Below are 25060 nucleotides of genomic sequence, written 5' to 3'. Positions count from 1 at the left end.
TCGATCTTGGGGGTTCTTTGACCATACATCACCCATGCTGGTCAGTATGGATTGGTGAAGGGGGGGATGTGATCAGGGCTAGTTCAGATATGATTCCAATGTTAGATATGGCCAGGAATCGAACTCAGATAGCTGGCTTCACAGCACAGTGGCCTAACTATTGTGCCACTGTTCCCCCACTGAATATGATACTCTATCTGATTTTATTTACTACAAGAATATATAGTCCTTTTGGTAATCCACTACCAGATGAGGGTCTTTCCTCGCCGTGCGAGCTGTGGGGAACAATTGACCATACTTCACCATTCTGGTCATTGCAGGTCGGTGAAGGCGAGAGCTTAGTCGAGTCCACAAATTGCTTTTCCAGCACTGCCCTCCGCCGACTGGGTCACATACAGCCAGTAGGACGCATTGCCTCGCAGTGCGAACCACGGGGTGGTGCCGGGAGCCACACGCGCGCGTGCGGTACTACTCAAGACGCGCTGTTGATTCGTTTGTTGTGTGTGCGTGTGACCGGACGCGCAGTTTCCGGAGGAGACGGAGGCGGACTTGCTGTCTGTGGTCGGCGATGACGTGCTGCGCCTCAGTCCGATGAGCGACGGCCCGAGCTCCGTGTTTGCCAGCCCCACGCCGAGTCCGTACCTGCCGTCCCGCGGCGCCACCGCCGATTCCCTGCCGCCGCCGTCGCGACCGCCCGCCATGCCCCCCCGCCAGCTACCGCCGCCGCTGCCGCCCGGCCCCGGCCGCACTTTCCCCGCCGCCGCCGCCGTCGACGCCGACGACGCCGCCGACGACGAGGACGTGCCGGACGGGCCCGCCGAGGAGAGCGACTCCACTTACACGGACGACACGGAGAAGGAGGACGAGGAAGTTGAGGAGCAGAGGCAGCACAAGGCGCGGTACGGACGAACGCCGTGATTTCTCCCTGCTGATCGAGAGGTGGTGGGCGCTGCCGAACCCCGGAATTAACACGTGACGTGAAAGGGGAGTCAGGGTTCGTATTTGGATAGGACGAGGACTGACCTCTTATTGCCTAGATTGTTAGGCGTTGGGGTGACGTTTGTGTTTAATGCGGCAAGTGTTGTCTGCTTCAATAGGAGTTTGTTCCTTCTCCTTCATTGCCAATTTTGGCCTTTTCACTGTTTAGGTTTTATTTATTTATAGTGGTTTTAGTGCTTTTTAGGGTGTGATGCATGAATACACATCGACATTCACTATGGCAAATATATATCACGTATAGCAGTTAAAATAATACCGTTGAAATTAATAGATAAGTGGCATTGTGAACAACATCAAATGGTGCATGGCTTTTGATATAGTATCCCACTATCCATAGATGCTGTAAACATCTGGCAGTCATGCCCAATTAACGATAGATTTATGACAAAGCCGGAGTGAGCGCACGGTCAAATCCCGGCGTAGCGGCGTAGCCATGACGGGCCGCGCGTCGCGATGCCGTGATCGGCGTGCGGGGCCCGAGCGTGCCTGACTGCCACCCTGCGCGGCGGCGTAGCAGGCGGCGGTCGGATCAGCGGCGTCGGCGAGGCCTGCGGAGCCCTCGCCTCCTGGGCAGCAGCAGCGAGCGCGTGCCCCCGGCGGTGAGCGCCGCGGCTGCCGCGGCCGCCGCGGAGCGCAACATCGACTTCAAGCTGGACGTGCGCGTGGAGATCGACAGCGGCAAGTGCGTGCTGCACCCCAGCATCGCGTCGCAGCCGGCCGACGCAGACGAGTCGTCGTTAAAACGGTGAGAGCGGCCGCCGTCCTCGTCGTATTGCTGTTCCTCCCCGTCGTGGTCGTGCTTTTGTTCAAAATTTTCTGTATTTATTTTATATCTTTAGCCGTGGTGTTACGATTGGGAGTCACGCCGCCATCTCTTTGCATTCGATGAAGTGTCACGATTTGGGGCCATGAGTCAATGAGACAAAGTGGAGTCGCTGCCTCTTCGTAGGCTGGAGGGGCATAGGTACTGGGCTGTAATCATCAACTTTTATGAATGAATCAATGATTTCTTCCGTGCATCGTTCTTGTTGTGAATCATAATCATCGTCGCAATCATGATCGCAATTATCGGCATTGCAAAATCATCTTCATGATGGTGAATATTGATGTTTGTTGTCTATAACATTACAATTTGGTTATTCATCCACATCAATATCACTGTTCTAACAATCTTAATTATCATTGCACCCTAAAACGGGCATATTATAACTCCTCATCAGCTCTGTCGTAAATTGTAACCCTCAATGTCATCTTTGTCCCCATGCGCCATCGCTTCATGTTGAATAACCCACACTGCGTAGTTTGGCGCTCAATGGGCACTGCTGAGCAAGCCTTGGGAGCGTTCCGCACCAACGTGCGTGCGTGTGCGCGGTACCGATCGTCTCCCCCCCCCCCGGTGCAGGGAGAAGGGCGGTCGAGCGGGACAGGAGTCACCCACAGGCAAGCGGTGCGCCTCCGGGCTCGGCAGTGGGATCCTCGGCGGCTACAAGAAGGTGCCATCCACCTTGCAGACCAAGGGCATGGACCTGGAGACCACCGTCTTCTACATCCCTGGAGTAGAAGTCAAGGTATCCACCTGCTTATCCATCTCTTCGTCTATTCGTCCAGCCATACGCTTGCATTGCTGGGGCTGCCTTCACGTCTTTGTTTGTGTGATGCTCGTTTGTCCAGAATAATAATTTTTCTACGCGACTTGTTAATGTAGTTTTGTTTATCGCATATTTGATCTGCCCGATAATGTTTTGTGCATTGTATATCCTTGATGTGGGATTATGCTGCATCTCATCAAATTATTACATCTAACACAAACGTCTACTTTGCTCCTTATGATAGCATACGTTGGTTAGGTACCCCTGGTAAACGCCCTTTGATGTATCTAAAAGATGTTGCGAGATGTCAGTTGTTTTTCTGCTGTAATTTAGCTCCATGAGAATATTGCATTTTTGTGAATCATCATGTTTAACATTTTTTTATATAAAAACGTATTGTGTAAATTATCGATAACCTAAATTAACATTCGAAGATGCGTCCGTATTTTAAAGAATGGTAAACACAGTTTAGACGTATAGAAATTAATTGATTAAAATATATTATTACACTCATGAAACATGTATCACATTGTGCTTGTGAGCATTGATTATTTGCCATTCATAAATAACTTACCTTGAAGATCATGTAACAAATGAGAAAAAAAAAATAGAATACAAAACAATGCCATAAACAAGACCAAAACCTCGAAATAATTCAGTTTAATTGTGACGACAAATCATGACAATTCACTGAATTGTGAAGGGGAGGGGGGGGTCATTATAAACCCACAAAGAAAATTTCTTTCTCCATCAATCCACACAGGTTCACTACAACTCCAAGACGGTGAAGCTGGAATCTCCCAACATTTCTCGCGGCTCTTCACTCAGCCGCTCGCAGTCCAAGGAGTCCAAGCTGTCAGCCATGAAGGACTTCAATTACCAAGTGGGCAAAGGCCTGCCCCAGGCACCACCGCCACCCACGGCAGGTCAGTCCTGAGATACCCATGTCACAGTCGGCATTACATACACTTGAGTCACCTACCTGACATAGACTTTGAACTCTTTGACCATAATTTTTACAGAAAAATTATGTAAAGATCCATCAGCGAATGGAGCTCCTCAACCATCATTTGAACAGCATTTAAGCAGGCGAAGCTTTAATTGGTTTACAACTTTATTAGGCTCATCAGCAGAGCATGGTCTGTGAAGCAAGTGCTGCTGGGTATAATTGGCGTCACAGACAAACGTCATCTACGAATACCGCGGGGTCCTGCAGCGCTGTGCTCCAAAATGATGCGTACATTATTACATTTGCTTTTTACAAAGCTACGTATGGAGAATTGGAATCTGTTCACGTTGACTGGAAATATAAATAATGGTGTAATGTTCATTGTTTTTTCAAAAGCCGCGCTGGGTCTCAAGACTCGTTCAGGAAAGTTTTGCTTCACAAGTTCCAAATACCCTTTTTCTGCTCAGGCGTGCATATCTTAGGTATCTGGAGAAAACCCTCACACGAGGGGATAATATTCAAGTAACCTACTTAACCATACATCATTTTACTAGACACCTTGCAGCCATTGTAACTATGTCATTGTCTTTGAACGAGCACAGGTGGCTAAACTTCCCAAAGTTTGAACTGCAACAGCAAAATTGATCGTTCCGAACGGCAACGCTTCATTCATCATAAGCTGGGCCTCCAACGGTTCTGTGAGCGTGCGTCGCCTGCTAATAACCAGCGGCGGACCAACGTCCGGCGGTGTTGCATGCGTGTCCCCCACGCAGGCAAGGCCAAGGTGGGCGGTGGCATAAAGACGGCCAAGCTGTTCGCGTGGGTGTCCCTGCAGTCGCTGCCCGAGGAGATGGTCATCAGCCCGTGCCTGCTGGACTTCTTGGAGAAGGCGCTGGAGCTCATTCCCATCACACCCATCGACCACCAGCCTTCTGGTAGCTGCCACTGCTCGCACGCTGTGCACGCTGTGCACGCTGTACCATGCCCTCTCTGTCACAACACCGGCGTGGGAGGCGGTTTATTTTGGATGGTCAATTTTATTGGTTTATCCATCGGCACGTATCCCTTTGTTTAATGGCCTTCTGGTGAATATTGTGTGACTCTTGACTAAATGTGCATTTTGCTCCTTTGTTCATGAAATTGCAATGCAGAGATTGGATTACTATCTGTTCCCTAACCCTAACCCATGGGCTTCAAAGGCCATAATAGTATTCATTAGTCCAGAATTTGATTAATATTCTTGATTTGAGCGCCTCAGAATGTTTGGAATGACGGCTCTGTATGAATGTAGATTATTATTTGTTGTTGTTACGTGATCCATTATTCTCTTCGCAGTCATCTTTGTGAATAATTTATATGCATGTACAAGCGATTGGAGGCTAATGAGTCTGGAACTCCTTAAAGTCAGGTTTTTCACCCTTTCTGAATTGCGTAATGATTGAGGCATCATTTCGTGATTAAAGTATTAATTTTTGTGTTAACTTTCGATTTGAAGCTTTCGTGACTGCAGGGATTCATCTTCTTGGTTCTTTCGGTAAAGTCACGTAGAAGGGAAGTAATAAAATAATAAAAATAAAACATAATAAAATAATTCTCACGACGTTTCGGCCACAACGCAAGCAGCCGTCCTCAGGTGAAACCAGGTCTGTCGAGGCGACAGCGTCTCTATTCAGACGCTGTGGCCTCGACAGACCTGGTTTCACCTGAGGACGGCTGCTTGCGTTGTGGCCGAAACGTCGTGAGAATTATTTTATTTTGTGTTAACGTTAGTAAATATGTCTGCGACTTTTGTACCAGCAACTTGTTTGCTGATGTCCACCATTATTCCATCTGGTCCATAAGCTTTCCCTTTTTCATGCTAGAAATGACATTGTTTATATCTTCATGAGTGAAATCTGGAATCTCTTCATCCAAAAAATCAGTCCGATTCCTTTGATGTGATGTTTTTATTTTGCAATAGAGATCCAGATGAAAATTCCTCTCCTTATCATAAGATGCAGACAGCGTTTAAGAAAACACATAACCGATTCTCGTGACCACAGTTCAGTGTGTCTTATCACGAGCGTAAGAATGAGTTTTACTCAATGAAACGATGCGCTAAAATGTTGTACCGATCTTGAATGGTTAAGTGACTATTATGTACCGACTTCTTATTTTGATTAAGTCCCACCCACGCTTGTCCCGGTCAGCTTTGCTGCAGCCTCAGGAGGAGGAGGTGGGACACTTTGATGTGACGGTGGAGCCCCTGGAAGAGTCGACCACCTCACTGGTGTCATCCTCCACCTCCTCGTACTCCTCTTTCCCTGTTGACGTCGTTGTGTACGTCCGCATGCAAGTGAGTTCTCGACCAGCGCGCGCGTGCGTCACTCACGCGGTGTGGGAAGGCCTTCATCAAACGGAATCAAAATCTTTATTTAGACTGCGGGAGGAATCCGAAGCTCTTTTTTTCCACAGATGTCAGCATGGGTGGGTTAAGTGAATTAATAATGACATGTAAATAAAAAAAAAATGCATTATTCTTGTTTCATATTATGTATTTAAGTGGTTGACCCCAAGAATTGACGTTGACTTTTCTAAAGCGAAAGGGGATTCATCCACAAGCTTAAATTCATCACATTTTCAAAGTTAAATTTGATGTGAATTTGAAATCTACAACAATCATTATTTTATCATTATGAAAACAAAATAATTCTCCGCATACGCATCCCAATTAAGGTAATTCTGTTTTTATTGCAGTGTACGAAGTTGTTGATGGTGTTTTGAATGTTCGAATGAACCACTTGAGAAGTCTGTCTTACTGAGGTCACTCGAGTCGAGAGAATGCTTTTTATTTTTTATTTTTGCAAATTCCAATTGGGCTACTCTGTGTCTTGTCGTGAGACAAATGTCCCGTTTGTAATTATCACGGAGAAGTGCGTCAAGTTAAAAAGAATGGCCTGCAGAATGAGATCTGAAATCACTACGAGTGATTTTGGTTTTATCCACGCTCGTCGATAAAACGTCCACTTTTTAAATCCTGCAACAGAGACATGTTTATGAAAACAACTCTTTTAATGCTCAGAGCTGGATTTGAGCCAAATTAAGCAAAATAAAAAAATAAATTGTGCAGTCGTCAGTGACTGCAGGAAGTCTATCGAGACGTTATGTCTGAGAACCCAAATTCCAAATCAGTATCTCAGTGGTGTCGGCTCAGCATTGTTTAGAAATGTGCTTTTAAAGTATTTGGCTTTTGCTATATATTTCTCCATCAGTAAGCCACTTTGTTGAGCTATCATTTGTGGCTAGGGCTCTTCTGAAAAAGAGCTATACATCTCAGTGTGCATTACCTGGTAAAAAAAAAGTATAGTTTTAAGAGTTTAAACTTACACCTGAGCCACCAAGCCACCTCTTGTACTTTCCACCTGGCTAAATGGAAGGTGATCGATGGCTTTGATCGAGTTTTTTCTACATTCAATGCCATTGCCCCACGTCATGCCCCAATGACATCACCTCCTCGTGGCTTGTTTTTTCCACACGCACAGCCATCACAGATCCGCTTCAGCTGCCTGCCCGTGTCACGGGTGGAGTGCCTCCTCAAGCTGCCCTCCCTCGACCTCGTCTTCTCCTCCAATCGGGTCGATCCAGAGGCCTCTGGCGCTTCGTGCGGCAGTGGCGGCGGCGGCGGCGGTGGCGGTGGTGGTGTTAGTGGTGGTGCCAGTGGCCTGGGGTCATCTGCTGAGAGCACCGGCTCTTCCCTGGCCCAGATGGTGCTACGCACGGCCGCAAGCAAGGCAGCCGGGCTGCAAGGTGGTGCGTAGGTTCTGCTTGCGTGCGTGTGTATGTGTTTCTAGAGCATGACGAGTGCTGGCATATACGCAAACACAGGAGTGAGTTGGGGGCATGGAGCATTTTAATCTTTGGTGTACTACAGTGCATCAGCTCATCGTTTGCCATCGATTTCGTACACTGGTGATGCGTGCATTACATTTTGCGCTTAACAAGTCAGTTGTATGCGTGCCAATTATATTATGTTTCGAGTTTGTAAATTTGTGAACAAAACTGTACACACAAGGTGGAACAAATGAGAAGCAATGCAAATGAGATAGAAAATAATGGATTCTTGAATTGAAGCGTGACCACGAATGATGATTATTCATCAAATCACTGAAGGGCCGGTTGTTACCTGCCAAATTAAAATCTGTATCTACATCACACACGAGAATCTGAATTGTATCCACTATCTCCTGATCCCATAGTTATTGCATTGTTATAAAGAGCGTGTGATTGCCCTCGTGACTTTAAGACAATTCCGTTTTTTGCCAACAGTGGTCATTGCAGGTAATGGCTGTTTTTTCAGAGATATTAACTGTGACGATCTTCATTGCAGAATGGCTAATGCCTATAATATTGTCGAGATACATAGCTATTAAGATACAAAGCATGTTTTTCTAATTGCAACGATGTTGAATGCATCTTCAGACCAAGCATTTAGAAGCTAATTGGTGGTGGTTATAGATAGATGACCATTATTTATCACCACATTAGAGTCCACTGAGACGAGTAGTCTCATTGTCAAGGGAGGCTCATGTAAACAATAACGCAGTGTCTTCTAATTAATATCTCAAATTAATGTAACTTAGCATAAGTGAGAGAACACAATTGTGTTGAGTGTTTTGTTAATTGTGTTTGTGCACCCTAATCTCTTTAACACACAGGAGACTCTGCACTAATGCCTTTTCAGACCAATGTGTTCATAGTCTTTGTGAATTTACACAAACAGGCACCAACGTGTCGACGAACCTGATCCAACGATACCCGACGACGTGGGATTGGTCGAGATTTGTCGATTATCTTCGTTCCCGTCCGTTGCAGGCACCGGCTCCGGCGTGCCGGGGTCGCACACGTCGCGCACGCGGCACCTCAGCAACCAGTCTGACGGCGGCGCCAGCAGCATGAGCGCCTTGCCCGGCAACTGCAGCGGACTCAGCTTCACGGCCATCATGTCCGACTTCTCCTTTTACGTCTTCCACCCGTACGGCGGCAAGCAGAAGTCCGGCGTCGCGGTGATGGCCACGAGCAACGTGCCAGGTGCCGCGTCAAAACTTGGCACCGTTTTTGCGCAGGGCCCAAGGCGCACACTTGCAGCCGGATTGCCTGCTAGAGCTCATGTGGCGGGCCGAATTGTATCTAGAGTAATGACCGATTGTGTCTACCGCATTGAAGTGGAGATGAGAGAATCCTATGATATTTATCTATGGCAAGAGTAGCGAAAAGTCAGCTGGTGTTGTAGTGAAAATCCAAAAAAATGGCATCATCATCAGCCATGGTCTAAAATATATGTTAGAGTTCTATATAAAAAAACATATGTGGGAACATTGCCTCCAAGTGAATAAATAGCCCAGGTTTTGCTTGAAAAGCATATTAAATCTTAACTCGCATTTAAATAATTGGTATCGGTAATTAAATGAGTAATGTGTAAACCGTGGCGGGTAATTTGCGCTCATCACCAATTTCACTGGTTTCACATCAAGGTCTGGAACAAATGTGTGTGTCGATTGGACCTCGTGATTTCCACAGAGGTGCCATGCTTATGTTGACTGATTAGTCGCCCGTGGGTGTTCTGCATTTCGTAGCAGGTGTTTGCCCTTGCTGATCGTGTTTGGCAATGGTCCGTGTGAGTGTTCGCTGATTGATGGAGCGGCTGGTTTTCGTCCTCCATGGCAGGGCTTACGGCAGAGGAGCCCTCCTCTGCCACGGGTCGCAAGGATTCGCTGAGCATCAACCTGGAGTTTGTGAAGGTCAGTCTATCGCGCATGCGCAAGACAGGAGCCGTGCTCACCTACGAGACCCCTTCTGCCTCGGGGAAGACTGGGAACAAGATGGAGACCACGCTGATCAACATCTCGGGTAACTCTCAGATTCTTCCTCATTTGTTTATATTTATTAGTTTTTACAACAAAGAGGTACTCGTGTTTTAATTTGGATCATATATATATATAATGTATTCATTTCACAGATGTATGATTTATGTCAAACGGATGCTCATGGCTACGAGTTGTAAAATGTGGAAATTCATATAATAAGCATGCGGCGTAAAAAATAGTTGTGACCTAAAATGTTCATATTGCCTAACAGCAAAACAGACAATAATCTGCTTTGAGGTAAGGTAATGGTGGCGCATAATGGCACGATGAACACACTGCAGGTGGGAAGCGATTTTAACACGCTCAACAGAAAGCCAGCGCGTGTGGTTTCCCGTCAAGATATGACCATGTGTGATAATAAAAATAATAATAGAAGTAAAAATCACTTTAAGAAAATGAAGAAAAGTAATACCTTCACAGCCAGTAGTGTATTCAAAAACTGGTGGGTCGCCGCATGTTGCCCAGTGTCTTATCACACCATGTTTATGATTTCTAATGAGTCAATGTTAACGCCAAAGGCTCCAACAACTTAAGCAACTCATTGATAATCTGAAGTGGAGTGGGAAAAGTGTCCCAAACCGTTGCACATGGCTGCTTTGCAGTTTTCTGATTCTCCGTGCGTATGTCTTCAGCCGTATGCGATATCGGCTCCGCGTCATTCAAGTACGACATGCGGCGTCTGAGCGAGATTCTGGACTTCCCCAAGGCGTGGTACCGTCGTAGCATCGCCCGCAGACTCTTCCTGGGTGACCAGACCATCGCTAACATGCCAAGTAAGCGCTCCCACGATCGATCACAAGTTCTCCATTTCCTTCATAGATTCGTTTTGTTGGGCATGTCATCGGCTGACCACGTACGCTGGGTAAAAGTTTCACTGCATCGGAACGCGCCGATAAACAACGTACGGCGGGTTCCCGTGCTCACAGCGTCGGTGGCGGGTACCCCGGAGTCTGCCGACGGCGTGCCCTCCCACCTCTCCCCGGAGTCTGCGCGAAAGGCCTACCTGCGCACGTGGGACACGCAGTCGGGCCAGGGCTCGCCCTCGGGGTTCCCGTACGTGCCGCCGTCGCCCAGCGTGTACAGCGTGCCGCCCTCGGGGTCGCCGCTCGGAGTCAAGTCGCCCACGCACACGCGTCTGCGCAGCGCGTCCGAGTCCTCGGCCAGCCGCGCCGGTCCGTCGATGACTCGCACAGGCACGCATGCACACACCAAGCAACAAAAACATGAACAACCGCCATCGCCACGAGGTGACGGTGACTTTACTTGAGGTGTCAAAGGCTCGCTGGTGGGAGGTCATGGGACAGGCCCAGATGTTATGGGTTAAATAATTTTAATGATTAGCAGATGCACTGCATTGCTTTATTTTGAGCATCGCTCCTCCACCATCCTCTTTTGCTGGAGTGCAGTTGCCTCCCAACTGCTCGGCAAGCATCTTTTACGACCCTCCTCCACAGAGGCTGACCTTGATTTATCGCAACACCTTTTGGATTTACAGAGAGCTGTAAATGAATGAATGAAATGAAAGCAGTCAAATGAAAAACATAAAATACTTGTCTCCCTGTTGCCTTTGAAAGCAGATTCAGGCTCCCACGCCAAAACGTCCACTCCAGCCACTGCCAAGAGCCCCGACGGGAGCAAGAGCAAGGCGGCAGCGGCGGCGACAGCGGCGGCGCAACAGAGCGCCCCCTGGGAGACACTGGTGCTGTTCGCCGTCAACCTCGCTCAGCTCAACGTGCAGATGAACATGAGCAACGTCATGGGAAACACCACGTGAGGCCCCTGCCACTGCCCTCGCCCGCTCGTGACCCAATGCCCCGTGACCTCGTTGCTTCTGTAGCATTCGGAGCTTAACACGCAGAGGGTGATGCCTCTTCACTGTTTTACGAAAGATCTTTTGGGGACTGCAGCACAAGTGTGAGAACAGTTATGTGATACAATGCTCAGAGGAAGTGGCACTGGTGATGGGTTAACCCTCTGGTTTACGTAACACAGTTCACCATAGTTTATGTATGTTGAACGTCTTTTGCACCGTACATAGCCAACCATGCAAATAGGAGGAGCGGGGAAAGGACAACAAACTCAACGCAAAAAGCAGTTCTAAAGAAATGAGTTTTCAATCTAGATTCTGCTCCTCGTTTACGGGAGGCCGTGATGGTGGATGATCCAGCTAAGTCGCAGGAGTCATTTGTGAATCGCACGGAGGTCGTATCTGAGACACCCACTTTTAGCGACAATCATCTGGGGGCCTGTAGGAGACAATGCACCAAGGTGGTTGAAAACCTATCTGTTTGGAGTTTTTTTTTTTATTTGCACGTGTGGAGTTTCTCCAGGGTGGGCCCCTTATTTCGATCAAGAAATAATCAGTGAGGCTTTCCCAGGTGAACAAATAAAAAGTAATTCACGATTCGTACCAGCGCGTATATATAGATTACGCCCATAATGTTTACTGGAACGGCCTTTAATTTTGAGATGTTTACAGCTAGCCGCAGTCGTTAGTGCATCAGCAGCCGGGCGCTCGTTAACAGAATCGCAAGTTTTTACAGCGCTCGACACGAACACCCCCTGGCAGTCGGCGTTGGCTGAGAAGGTTTGGGGGTGTTTCTGGGGCCGCCTTGCGGCCGACCCGCGTCTCGCGCAGGTGGAACACGAAGGGCGTGAAGACGCAGGGCCGCGTGTCCGTGGGCAGCAACATGGACAGGGACATCAAAATGACCCTGGGGCTCGGCAGCTCGCAGCTCGACTCCAAGGGCGGCGTCGTCGGAGGCACAGTCAGGGTCAACACGCTGGAGATGGTCGGTGGGTGCCGCCACATCAACACCGATCGGTCTACCGGCGGCGGGTCTAAGCATTGCTAGTTAATCAGCTGACAACGGGTCAGTGTCGTTCGTAAGTCGGCAACGGTGGGTAGGGTGCACAACTTTAAGACAGCAACTTGGGGGCAGAGTTGGTGGAACACACAGAGATGGAGTAAGGTGTGTGAGATGCTCATCTGTAGTGAAACGATGTGGCTATGTAGGCTCTAGGGTGTGGTACATCAAGTAGGTTGTCAACTGGCTGTCTACAAAGACTTCAGAGTTTTCCCTTCATATGTGTGGGATTTCTCTGGCTATAGTTATTTATGCTCGCATAGAAAACATTCTCAAGGAAGGAATTTGCCAAACACTTCAAACGTCTGTGAATTTTGTTCTGGGTTAACAAAGAAATCGCATTACCCCCTCAGTGGCTTTGCAAAGGTTAATACACTGCGCCACGAACCCACTGACCTCCGTTACATTTCTGGCCCTAGCCAACATCAATGGCGTGTAATGCCTGAACGGGTCCCCGGGGGGGTCTCCTTTCACCAACCCGCACTCACCAGCATGGGGAAGTTTGATCAAACAGCAGCACAGCAATGGATTTGGCAAAGGGCTCTCAATTATATTACCATGCCCATCGGTGAGTTTTGAGCGGTGGCCTTAGAGCAAAGTAAAGCAACAATCAACAACGTGTGTGATATATTCTGACAAGCACATGGGATCAAAGCCAGTGTTCAACTAGTTAAATTGCACTGGGAAATCATTTTACGTAGCAGCGACACGATCCAGAGCCACAACAAATGCGGGTCGCCAGCTTCTCCTGACGCCCACGGCTGCGAACGAGTCAGGGTTCACACGGCTCTGCGTGCGAGTCTCCCCGCACTGTGCGTCGTCGCCTGTGCGCAGCCTTCATCTCAGAGCACCCCACCAAGGAGCCACGGCACCGCGTGCAGACGTCACTGGGCTCCACGGAGGCGCGGGTCGACTACATGGGCTCCAGCATCCTGATGGGCATCTTCAACAACGCCGACCTGGAGCTGCACGACGAGTGGAAGGCGAACCCCAACCACACGGTCGGCCTCAGCGACTCGACGTTCACCGATAAGACGTGAGCGGCTGCCCTCCCCCCCCCCCGCTCCCCCCACCTCTGCGGAGCATCGTTACAGAGGCTGCCGCCCCTCCGTTGACCGCTCGCAGCACATAACGCGTTTGAGTTGCGTGTAGATGTCACATGCACCGGGCGAGTTGCCTCGAGGTTCATCATACATTGTGTGCCCCTGTTAACGGTGACATTTATATTTGTTCAGAGGTCTGTGGTGTAATTATTGTACCCACCCAATACAGTCGCTTCTTTATGATTAATTTTGCCCATAATTGGTCTCTCCGGACACAGTTGCACTGGTATTGAATATAACCAGTATAATGAGGCATATTTTATTGCGTGAATTAATACTGATGACAATGGCGATTGTATTGAGTCTCAACACAGTTTGAAGTTCGTTTGTTCGTTTCTCGATCCACTTGTCCTGGTGAGGGTCGCGGCGGCAGCGTGTTGAGTAGTGGCGGTCCACACCTCCTGTTCTCTGGTGACAGCCTCCAGCTCTTCCTGGGGAGTTCCCAGGCATTCCCAGGCCAGCCGAGCGACATAGTCCCGCCAGCGTGTTCTAAGTAGGCCCCGGGGTCTTCGCCCAGTTGGACGTACCTTGTAGAGTTCCAGGGGGAGTCTATCGGGGGGCATCCTTACAAGGTGTCTGAACCACCTCCACTGGTTGGAACTGATTTGGTGATACTGACGTCTGATGACCGATGACAACACATTCAGATCATAATGTTGATTATTTTGTACTGGATCAAGAAGGCTTTGGGCCAAGACATCTGCCTTCAGGCAGAGAACTACGGAATATCACATTTGCTTGAGGATGTCTCCCTTTGTGACGAAGAAGACGACAATTACCAAAGTACAGCGACGGTGGTGCCGACCTGGCGATTGCGACGTGTCCTGACTGTGCCCTGTGCTCGCGCCCCGCAGGAAGGTCTTTGTGCACGGAGACCTGTCGTGGAGCGTCTTCCAGGTGATGATTTCACGCTCCACCACGCCGGACCTCGTTCGCATCGGCGTGAAGCTGCAGGAGTTCTTCACGCAGCAGTTCGACACCAGCAAGCGCGCCCTCTCCACGTGGGGTCCCGTGCTCTACGGCCCGCACAAAGTCGCTCCTGCTGCACAAGAGAAAGCCACGGACGAAGAGAGTCAGTCACCTCCCGAAAACGATCGCCGCCTCTGCCGTCGTCATTATCACGAATCCTCACTGTCACCACCATTACCGTCGTCATCGCCAGTTGGCATCGTCATCGCCAGTTGGCATCGTCATCATCATCAACTGCATATTTGTCATCCTCGTCATGATTCGCGTGGCTTGGCTCCAAACAAATATATGTATGTGCTCATTATGAGTGTTTCCTGTGAAACTAGAGGATAAACAAAGCTCTGCCAAGTAAAGATGCAATTCCTTTTGATGCAATCTTTTTTTTCCATAAATATTTGACGTGGAACAAAGTGAAAGATCTTTACTCTGCATTACTTCATTAACATATCATGCATCACCACTTTCAATTATCTCTCTTTCCATTCTCTCTGGCTTTGGAACATTCTTTTTCTGTTCCACTAACTCCCTCTCCATCTGCCACCTTAACTCCCTCTTCCTCCGTAGCCTCTTTACCCTCTTTCCTGCCCTTTTCCCCAGAATTTCTTCCTTTTCGGTTGTCGTCGTTACCCTCCTCACCCACCCTCGGCTCCTCGGCCCTCTCCCTCCGTCCTGCCGGCGCTCCCGGTCGCGCCTCTCAACGTGCCGCCCCCTCCCTCGTCTCGCCGCTCCCCCGCAGGCCTCCTCGACACGGTGCTGCACCGCCACTGGCCGAGCGTGCTCCGCACGGTGTGCGGCTGTCAGCTGTCCATCTTCCCGCGCCCGCTGCCCGACAGCGCCGTGCTGCTCGGGGGCAGCGTGGGCCTGCACGGTGACCACATGACGCTCGCCTGCTTCCACGGGGTCAACTTCCGCGCCAAATCCTGGGCCCTCTTCCATCTCGAGGGCCCGAACATCTTCTTCTGCACCGAAGCGCAGGAGATTCACCAGGAGGGTGCGTTTGTAAATGATCGGCCACTTCGTTGGGCTATCATTTGGGGCCAGGTCGCTTCTGAAAATGTAGCTAATAGCCCAGTGGGCCTTACCTGGTAAGATAAAAATTGTTCAGTTTTATTTTTATACTTTTTAAAGTGATTTGTTTTACCTTTCCTATACTTTGCACTCCTATATATATTATTGCTGAGCCAAGCAGCAAAATGGCATTCATTGAATGTACAATAGATAAGAGTTGATACGTTTCTTGAACGGAGCGAGGTTATAAGAACTTTGAAAGAATGACGATGATGGGAGGGAATTCCCAAGTGGTGCAGCGCGAGTAAGATGCAGGAAGAGTTATATTGTGATCTGCGGTGTGGCATCACGCAGAGGTCGGGCTGTGGGGTTGTGTTGTTACACCGTTTATGTTTGGGCTGGGAGGTCCCTGTAGTTTTTTTTGTCGTAAAAAAATGATTGGAAATTATAAAATGTTCCAGGAATTACAGACAATGGAGCGGTTCATGTTGAAAGTGCACCTCATGAAATTAAATGTTGAATGTTTACGATGGCTTTAAAATGTTTCTTTTTGAACTATATCAAATTTCAGCCAACATTATGAACTGTTTATAAATAATTTTGAGAGGAAGTGGCAGAAGAAGTTTTTATTTTACCCATTCTCAGCACATTTTGTTTGGAGAACTCTGCCTACAGCCAGTATTTTTCAAAATCATACTTATTTACTTCAGTTTCTTGTGGACTCAGGAAAGGGCAACACACAAGGCAGTGTTTGCAGCATCAACTTTAAATGAGGCCAAGGCCGATCATTTCTCTACACGGTAGGCAGCGGGAGAGGTACCCAAACCAAAATGCCTTCGTATACTTGTGCAATATTGAAATGCGCCCTCTTGGCTGATAGCAGTATTCATTAAATAATCTATTAATATTTTGTATAGGTTTGCTGTGCTCTGCTAAACATCACTGGGTTCCCCAGGGCTCCAAGCCTTCTGATGGCCCTTACCAATACACCAAGCCAGCCAACGGCATTCGTTTAACAGGCGACGTTTCTGCTGGTGAAACTCGGTGAATTTGAAAGTGGTCCTGGGTTTGCCTTACTTTACTGAGAGCATTTCTTCACCGGCTCGAACGCCAATGTATTGCCGCTGTTCATTTGTCTCAATCGTGCATCCGCGTCCCTTCTTGCACAGACTCAGCCGAGAAGTTCATGTACATGGCCCAGAACCTGGACTTTGTGCTCGGCAACAACATGATGGTGACGGGCGGGGCGCTGGAGAGTCCCATGGCAACCATCACCAAGGTGACGCGCCGTCGCCACGAGAATGCCCCGCACGGCGTCGCCACGGTCAACGAGTGGTTCAACTACGTGACGGCGATGCGCAACGAAGGTGAGCTGCGTTCAACCACTCTCGGAGAAAATAAAAAATATCGGGGCAGGTGTGTGTGTGTGTGCGTGTGTGCGCGTGTGCTTTTTTTTGGTTTAGTGAATTAAGCTATAACAGAGCCCCATAGTGCACTTGCCAATAACATCTGGTAGCTCGATAGCATTTAACGAGCCTGACCGCCGATGGGACCCAGAGATCCAGAGTTTGTTTGCTTAAATAAAAGCTGCTGGATAATATTTGTCTGGCAAGCTAATATGCGATGGACTAAAACACCTTTGATTTATACGTGGAGACCCAAAACGCAGTTCTGCTTCTATATAACACATAAAAAATGTACAGACAGCTGAAAGCATTGGGTACATATTTTATTTTTCAACTGGAGGATAAATTAAGATTGTTAAAATAGTTTAGGTTTTATCCCTGGTGTTCTAAGCTTAATTTTAACCGAAGTTCCTTCGTTTCAAAGTGGAATGGCAATGATTAATCATTTCCCACATAAAACATTAAATATTAGTTACAGTTTCCCCTGGGAAGGTTTTTTGTCACTTTGCTTAACTATTTCCTTGGCTAAATAACTTTTGGACACGTGTATAAAATTCACTTGCATGCATCATTTGTGTATTAATTACTGAATTTTAAAAAGGTCTCAGGTGTGAATTAATTATCTCTAATCTTATAACTCCGAGTAATTAATGATTGCATAACTTAAACCTTGATCTCATTTAGCAGTATGCATCTTTACTCTTAGGCAACACCAGACTATGACGAGCAGCCCCATGGTTTGTCATGCACAAAGCTATTATGAATTATTTTTGGAATATAGTTCGTGATTTCATGAACATCCTGTCTTGGACAGGAAATGAGGCCTAATGTCGATGGTGAATGATGAAGTGCAGATATCGTGTGCTATGCATCTTCAGTGATTGCGCAATATGTGTTTCTGTTTCGTATATTTGGCTGTGTGGATTGTCCTTCCAGCTGTCAGGTGAACTGAAACACTCACTGTCGGCTCGTTGAGCTGCTTCTGCACGTGATGATTTAATTTATTTGGCTGTGTCCGGCGGTGGGATGGTTTTAACAACAGAAAATTTTGCCCATATCATTGCGTGGCCTAAGCCAAAAAACTATTTTGTAAATCGCATGATATCATATCCTGCCTGATTGGTGTCCTCGTATCCGTGAGGAACGCATTAGCACCTCCGATTAGCACGGTGGGCTACGTACGGTGTGAACGAAGTTCTGCATACATACAGCAGGGCAATGAGTGGCCGATTGAACCTAGTACAGCAAGTAGGGCAGTGAGGCCCACTTGTGAGGGAGGGGCTGGCCATTCTTGCCTCCCATTTGTGGCTTTACCCAGGGCATTGGCGCCTCTCTCATAGCCAGCCCTGCTGCGACAAAAGGTCTTCAGGGTTATAGAGCAGATGGGTGGTCTAAACTCCTTTAATTCGGATAGAAATCATGAACAATTAAAAATGTTTAATTGGAATACTGAAAAATGTCAAAATTACTCTGACTTGCCGCAGTTGTAGGAGTGCTGCGGTGGGACCAATTTCTAAAACAGTAATGCCTGTTAATGTGGTACACACATTTTTTTAAAGCTTATTATTATGGTAATTATGCCAGTCTACCCTCCATTCCCTAAATGTCTTCGGCAGTAATGTAGTTTTGCAGTGTTTTTTTATAGAATGCACAGCGATAATGCAAAGCTATAATAAGCAAATCATTTGGTAAAGCGATTGAAATACATTTTCTTGCCAGCTATTCCATTAGTGTTTGATTAAAAAAAAAACCTGTCAATCATCAGTGTGGCTTTTTCATGCATGCCGTTGGTCCAAGTAGGTGGCATAAAATTGATGTTTGGCAACAGGGATTTGACTCTAATTAGCCTAAGCATTTTTGAGCAAAGTTAATGATGGGTTTATAGTTAAATCAATCGGTAGGCTACTCACTCAGCAGGATTCAGATGAGAGCCCACTGAGAGGAAAGTCTCTCTTACAAGAGGGACCTTGTTTATGATGCAAGGGATACATAATTAATGTTACTATTTAAACATATAATGAGTATTACTTGTAAACTGTGTTGGTCATTTCAGAGCTATATTATAAACATTTAAGGCAACACAAAAAATATGAGTTTAAAACTTAACTTTTTTGCAAAAAGTATAAAGAAATAGAAGCCAACACACAAAACGACACGCGGATGACCGCAGACACAAGGAACCGACTGCCCAGAGATGGACTTGCACAGGGCAGGTCTCTTCACCCACGGATGAATCTGCAGGCAGTGATTTGCTTAGGCTGATTTCTCACGCCACACTTGCAGCAGTGGCAGAATATTTCAGAGTTTGAATAATGCCACTTCGCAAATCCGTCTCAACTACTCCACCCGCCACTTTCCCGGGGAGAGCTTGGCGAGCCTCGACGGGAGAGCCACGATTTTGTCGCCCCTCCCCCCCCCACCCGTCTCGCCCGGTAGAGCTGAACCTGCTGCGCAACGTGGATGGAAACGCGACGGAGGGCGGCGCAGCCCAACGCAGTGCCAGCCTGTCTGGCGGGCCGCGCGGCGCGCCCAGCTACAACCACGAGACGGAGACCATCTTCGCTCTGCCGCGCACGCAGCTACTCTTCAAGTCGGCCCAGCTGCAGGAGTCGGAGAGACCGTCCCTCCAGGGTGCGCTCGAGCGAATGTCGTCTGACAGCGTCGGCAAGTTTGTTTCTGTGCACTCGCGCGCTTGTGGGGAAAAGCTATGCTCCATTCCCCAGGCTTCTTCGTCAGTGGCGAGTTATATCTGAACCGTTTCGAGGCCTCTCCCCTAGCTCAACTCGGCGTTAATGAGAACCTGCTGCAATGTGCAAACATCAGTACTGGGAATGCAAAAGTGGCTGGGGGTGGCCCTGACAATACCACCTGCCTCCATAGGCTCCCACTAACAGCACTTTCTCCAACAGTCTATTTTGACTTACATGGGGTTATGTCGGTATTGTATAGTTATTGAACTTCTTTAAGCCTGGAAATATTGGTTAGCTCCTGACCCTGCATAACCTCAGTGATAATTGGTGTCAGAACCTTATCCTAACCTCAACGAGGTTCACCCCGATTAAAATCCATTTCCGAGTTGGGGGACAAAGATGACCTGATGCGGCACCAGCCATATGACCATCATTAAGCACAATACCATGGCCAGGTGTTACATTTTGTGGCCAACAGTAAAACTTGGTTCAACGAGGTCATTGCGCATTGATTTTGCCACTAAGCCATCGCTCCCCATAAGTTCCTAACCGCACACTTGCCTCGGCGGTTTTTCAGCAGGTAAAGATGCAAAAGTTATTTTCAGAGAACATTAGCATCAAATTGACGAACAAAATATGTATCCATATAGTCACCTTATATTAAAATACACCTCTTCCACTGGCCCACGTGCTCTCTCTAATGCCAACAGCATGGAGGTCTTGGTTTGTCCTTAAGCCGTAACTGAACTACTGCCTTCACGGTCCTGTCACTGTTGAACCACCATATACACAGAGTTCCTTTCAGTGGTTACACTTTAAACAGATGAGAGTCTGGAGGAGCTACGTCTGGGCTCTATACCCGATGTTCCAGAACATTCCATCCGAGCTTTCCCAACAATTATATTGTGGCACCTGAAGAGTGTGGGCGTCTATTATCGCGCTGACATGGCATTTGCAACAAATCCCAGGCTATTGTTTTGTTCCCCAACAAGTCATATATATATGAAGCACTTGAGACAGTGTTTTGATATTTTTTTGAAAGGCAACTTTTCCCCTGTATATCCAAAAACAAAATGTTTCGTCGCTACCCTTCTAGAATAAGGTTGCGACTAGAATTTGTGTTTCTTTACTCGAGAAAGCTGGGTGTTTCCTTTGGGTGCTATTGGCACTCACTCGAGCTCCGAATGATGAACACAACGTTCATCAGCGGTGACGATGCAAGCCAGAGATGCTTTGTCTTCACGGAGGAATTTTGCTGATAAGGCACAGCGAGCACACATTCTATTCACATGTTGGTCTTCCGTTATATTTTTTGCCACTCAGCGGGCACATGCTTTCCCCAAAATTCATCTTGTCACGGGTTATTAAATTAACTGTTCCCACACTTATCACCATACCCAGTGATCTATGCTCAATTCCCACTCTCCAGTCATCTAAAATCAACCCCTCGTCATGAGCAAGTTTGGGTAGAGTTAAAGCATTGACTGACCGACCATGCTTATGTCCTGATTACAGCCGTTCCACCCATTTGTAAACATTTGCACTCATGAAGTTGTTGCCATATTTGGAGCTTCAAAATGTGTAATACATTTCGCTGGTCTTTCAAGCCTGAGGGCATAAACACAAATTAACAACTCACTGCTCTTCTAATGTGTAGTTGTGCAACGGCGCTGCTCTCATTGATCACGTGACACGTTTGTCTGGCATCTCGCAGCACAATCTGGAGTAGATATTGTTGCACATGAGCAATAGTATCATGCCGTGGGAAAATGTTATTGAAATATCACTAACATGGGTGAGAGAATAATTTTCTCCTTGATATAGTGTCCTGCATGCATAAATATATAGCAGAAGACCTCGGGCCAGATGTTTGTACACTGCACTGTCTTAACAGACCTTGGTGGTTGGATGTAGACATTGCAAACAAGTGTAGGATCTAACGCAGGGGAAGAAGCAATTGAGATGTTGGTAACATCAGCCGTTACGGTCATAATGACCTCTTATCCTTGACCCTGACATTAGTACGCCATTTCGTGACAGTTTTACTGCCAACTTTGTACAATTATCCATAAAAAAACTAAAGAGTGTTTTGAATGCTCATTGCAGCTACACCCGGTCCCTTTCTTTACTCAGCTGGGAAAGATTCCGGTGGGCCAAACCGCTGCAGGGTGGTGCTTCGAGTATGAACGATGATTGGTCTTATACAATATTGTCTGCTGGGCCAAGAAAGGGCATGATATGAGGAACAATTAAAAGCTCCTCTGGGCACCGTAAAGTGAGACAATGCTTGATGTAGATGCGTCGAGGGCGGGCGGGCGGGCAGGCGGGCGGGCGGGCGGGCAGGCACTTCATTGATTCACTTCTTAAGTTGGGGCTGGAACGTAAAAAAGTGTTTTTCTTCGGCAAAAAAGAGGCAGGATGACTTAATAATTTCCATTTAAATAGTAATGTATATGGTAATTCCAAAATAATAAAAAACACACGAAATAAATCTGTGAACGGTCCCACGTGGTTTCCTTGGAATTTTTGTAAAATTTTACTTTACGTGGTTTTTGTCCAGGCAAAGCCATTCTTTTTTTTAATTAAAACCACGATCTGCAAACGAGCATGCTCCCAAATTTCACGTATCTTGGATTTAATAGTGAGCGTACAAGCAGGCTTCTCTAACTCAAATAAACAAGAAACGTTACCAAATGAGTGCGTGCTATTATGGGAAAATACTCAGAGTGTGATGTAAATCACAATGACATTAAGTGCTTTTCTACAATGTGTATTTCACAATAATATCATTAGAGAGAGACAGAGTTCATTATTGAGATTTTCAGATTCAAAGTGGATTATTGTTGCAAAACTGTGTTCTATTTAGGCACTAAACTATGATCCTCTTAATGTTGAGTAATGACCAAATTATAGTGTTTCATCGCGTTGGCAGTAAGGAAAGCATTGAGGATGGAAAAGTTTCATTTCATGACTTTGCTCAGTCCGTTCACGCAAGGAGATGGGGCAGAAAACATCATCACTCCGTTTCCTCGGCCAAATTTCCGTCTTTTTCCAAATCGCTTTGTAAAAGGGCAGCGTTGTGGAATAGGCCACGTATTCATGGTCGGCAGTATTTTTCCATTTCGTGCACAATTCTTCCGGCGAATAATAGAGAAAATGTAATTTTTTTGGGAATGTGGGGTTGGGAAATGAAATACGGTCTGCTAGAATGTTGTGTTGATCGGCACAGTTGGGTTTCTTGTTGAGCATTGGGCCCCAATCTGCAACTGCAGGCACAGCGTTTACACGATCAACACCAACACCAACCCGTGTTAAAGCACACCCCGCTGCGTCCAGTTGTGTTTTCTTAATCTTACTTCTCCAACACTGCTAACATTAAACCTCATTATGATTCATTGTAAATAGCTTAGGCTAAGTGAGCCAAACAAAAGCACCCAAGAGAAAACAGACGGGATTCTATTAAGCGTCACAAGGTATGAGACAGCTAGGACAGAACGGAGATTCTTGCACATGCCAGGGCTTAAAAACTAAAGAAATTATATGTTTTAGATTGCGTGGGATATTAACTTTCTGTGCCTTATCGCAGGAGCATAAAAATATCCTAATTTTGTCACAGCATTTGGGTCAGAGCAGATCCCTCGAGGAATCAAGTCCGTTTTGACTGAGCATTATCTCGCCTAGCCCACACATTTTTAGTTAATGGAATGCATGCTGGGTTTTACCTAAATAGGAAATAACAGAAACATGATTATTTTATGTTGTACATTTGGAATTCTGAAGATGTCTGTGGTATCGCAGAAGAAAAAGAAAATATGTTTAATTCAATTGTAAATTTTCATATGGAACGTATAATGAATATATTTTTTTCGTGGATTTAATTTCGTTTACGAACGGTTTCTATTTCACAAAGTGCCGTGTCTGTGACTGCCGCAGGCAAAGCAGACGGAGTAATACCGTTTTCACGACCAGTTCTAAGCGGGCTGGAGCCATTCCAGGCCAGTGCTGTGCCACGGGCCTACCTGTTTTCTTGACTTGATGAGTGGACTTGTCGTACGAACAGCTGTGCTCAGCAATATCGCTTTTCCACTCGCACAAGCTAGCTCGGCCAGAGCAGAGCCCTCACGGTACGGGTAGTTTTTCCACTGGCTATTTGTCGAGCCGAGCCGGAACCGAGCCACGCTGTGCTTGTCTCGCAAGCCGTTTGAGTCTGGCTCGGGACCAGGCAGGGCCATAGGCGGGGTTCATAATCATTTTGTTTCGTGCTCTGTGTCAGTCGGTGCACTTTAACGTCTGGTGCTGATGTCACGTTGGTTGCGTGTGATGCCAGCAACGCAACTTGGGTTCTGCAGCAGAAAAACAACTGCGGCTCTCGAGAGCCGCGCCGTGCTGGCACTGTACGGCCCTGGCGTGGCTCAGTTGTCTAGTGGAAAAGAGGTACGAGTGAAATAACCCCAGGCACCGAGGCTGCCTGATGACATCAATGGTCACTGTTGTGTGGCCTTGACGGTACCACCTCATTTAGTCAATGAGCAGTGAGATTTGAAAAGCAAGACATTAGTAGTTTTGCACATAATTTTGATGTTTAACGCATGATATACCACCTAATTGTTGCATTTAATCGTGATTTGAAATTTTTTTTTTATATCTACGGAGTGCTACTCACCTGGTCTTGCTTACATCGCTACTCAATGAACGTGCACCCTCCCAGGGTCTTCACTCAGCTGCCATGGGCAGGGAGAATGAACAGGGTTGAAGTCAGGAGGCAGTGGTGACAGAAAGGATGTCACCGCATCGTCGATGGCAACACGAAGCAGCCCAGTTGTGGCTCTGACATGCCTCTGACATACTTAAAGCTGGTTGTGGAAAGTCAAGTTTAATCAACAGCCTCCTCTGAATTCGACGTGTCTTTTTTTTGCACCCCCCGCGTTTTTTTTTATTCAGATGCATCACGGAAGCCGAAGGTGGAGTGCAGCGTTGTGACGGAGTTCCGCGACCACATCTGCGTGACGATGGACGCCGAGCTCATCATGTTCCTGCACGACCTCGTCTCCGCTTACCTCAAGGAGAAGGAGAAAGGTATCACGGCCGTCTTACCCGGCGTCTTGCCCTGAGATCGGGAGTCCCATCGCACCTTGCGCAGACCAGCGCCGCCCATGTTATAAAATAAGCCGTGGAAGTTGGTGTCCCGCAGGACCAGCTCTGAGATCTCGTAAAGTGATCCCTTGCCCACACCGCGCGCATTGCACTCTGCCACGTGCTGTGGTGTTCTGTGGCCGCATGCTGCTCAAACCGATGTTCTGGTTTTTTTTTCTCGGAGCGAGATCTATCGTTAAGTTAAACACGCTGTTTGGTGGACTTTGTGTTCAGTCACAAGTGACTCGGCTGAGACCATCGACTCCCTGGGATGCTTCCGAGATTTGAACCCAGGGTCTGAGTGATGCTGTTTCGGCTCTCCGTGACCCAACCAGCCACCGTCGTTGCCAGGGATGGACGTACAGTTTAGAGAAGAAACGGCAGTGACCCGAAGCAAAGGGACCAGATTCCTTTTGCCGGATAAAGTAATTTGTTAATGAAACT

General features: G+C 47.3%; 1 protein-coding gene across 10 annotated transcripts in view; it reads left to right on the top strand.

Moving 5' to 3' along the window:
* The window catches only part of BLTP1 (bridge-like lipid transfer protein family member 1), a 135066-nt gene that overhangs the window by 88446 nt on the left and 21560 nt on the right, over positions 1-25060 (top strand). For 3 of the 10 annotated variants that reach the window (XM_078865099.1, XM_078865106.1, XM_078865097.1), the window contains 19 exons: positions 526-899; positions 1514-1744; positions 2402-2567; positions 3352-3514; positions 4311-4472; positions 5727-5872; positions 7059-7326; positions 8389-8604; positions 9241-9423; positions 10073-10213; positions 10367-10633; positions 11018-11210; positions 12079-12236; positions 13142-13343; positions 14265-14482; positions 15116-15370; positions 16557-16754; positions 19230-19457; positions 24425-24559. In XM_078865099.1, coding sequence (XP_078721225.1) covers positions 526-899; positions 1514-1744; positions 2402-2567; positions 3352-3514; positions 4311-4472; positions 5727-5872; positions 7059-7326; positions 8389-8604; positions 9241-9423; positions 10073-10213; positions 10367-10633; positions 11018-11210; positions 12079-12236; positions 13142-13343; positions 14265-14482; positions 15116-15370; positions 16557-16754; positions 19230-19457; positions 24425-24559 — 3904 coding nt within the window. Of the gene's footprint in view, positions 1-525; positions 900-1513; positions 1745-2401; positions 2568-3351; positions 3515-4310; positions 4473-5726; positions 5873-7058; positions 7327-8388; positions 8605-9240; positions 9424-10072; positions 10214-10366; positions 10634-11014; positions 11211-12078; positions 12237-13141; positions 13344-14264; positions 14483-15115; positions 15371-16556; positions 16755-19229; positions 19458-24424; positions 24560-25060 lie in introns of all 10 variants that reach the window. The other 7 variants (XM_078865107.1, XM_078865103.1, XM_078865104.1 and 4 more) reach the window with 6 other exon arrangements.

Source organism: Lampetra fluviatilis, chromosome 19 (assembly GCF_964198595.1).
Source record: "Lampetra fluviatilis chromosome 19, kcLamFluv1.1, whole genome shotgun sequence".
Lineage (NCBI taxonomy): Eukaryota > Metazoa > Chordata > Hyperoartia > Petromyzontiformes > Petromyzontidae > Lampetra > Lampetra fluviatilis.
Note: the sequence above shows the minus strand (reverse complement) of the source record. Positions and strands in the feature narration are given on the sequence as shown.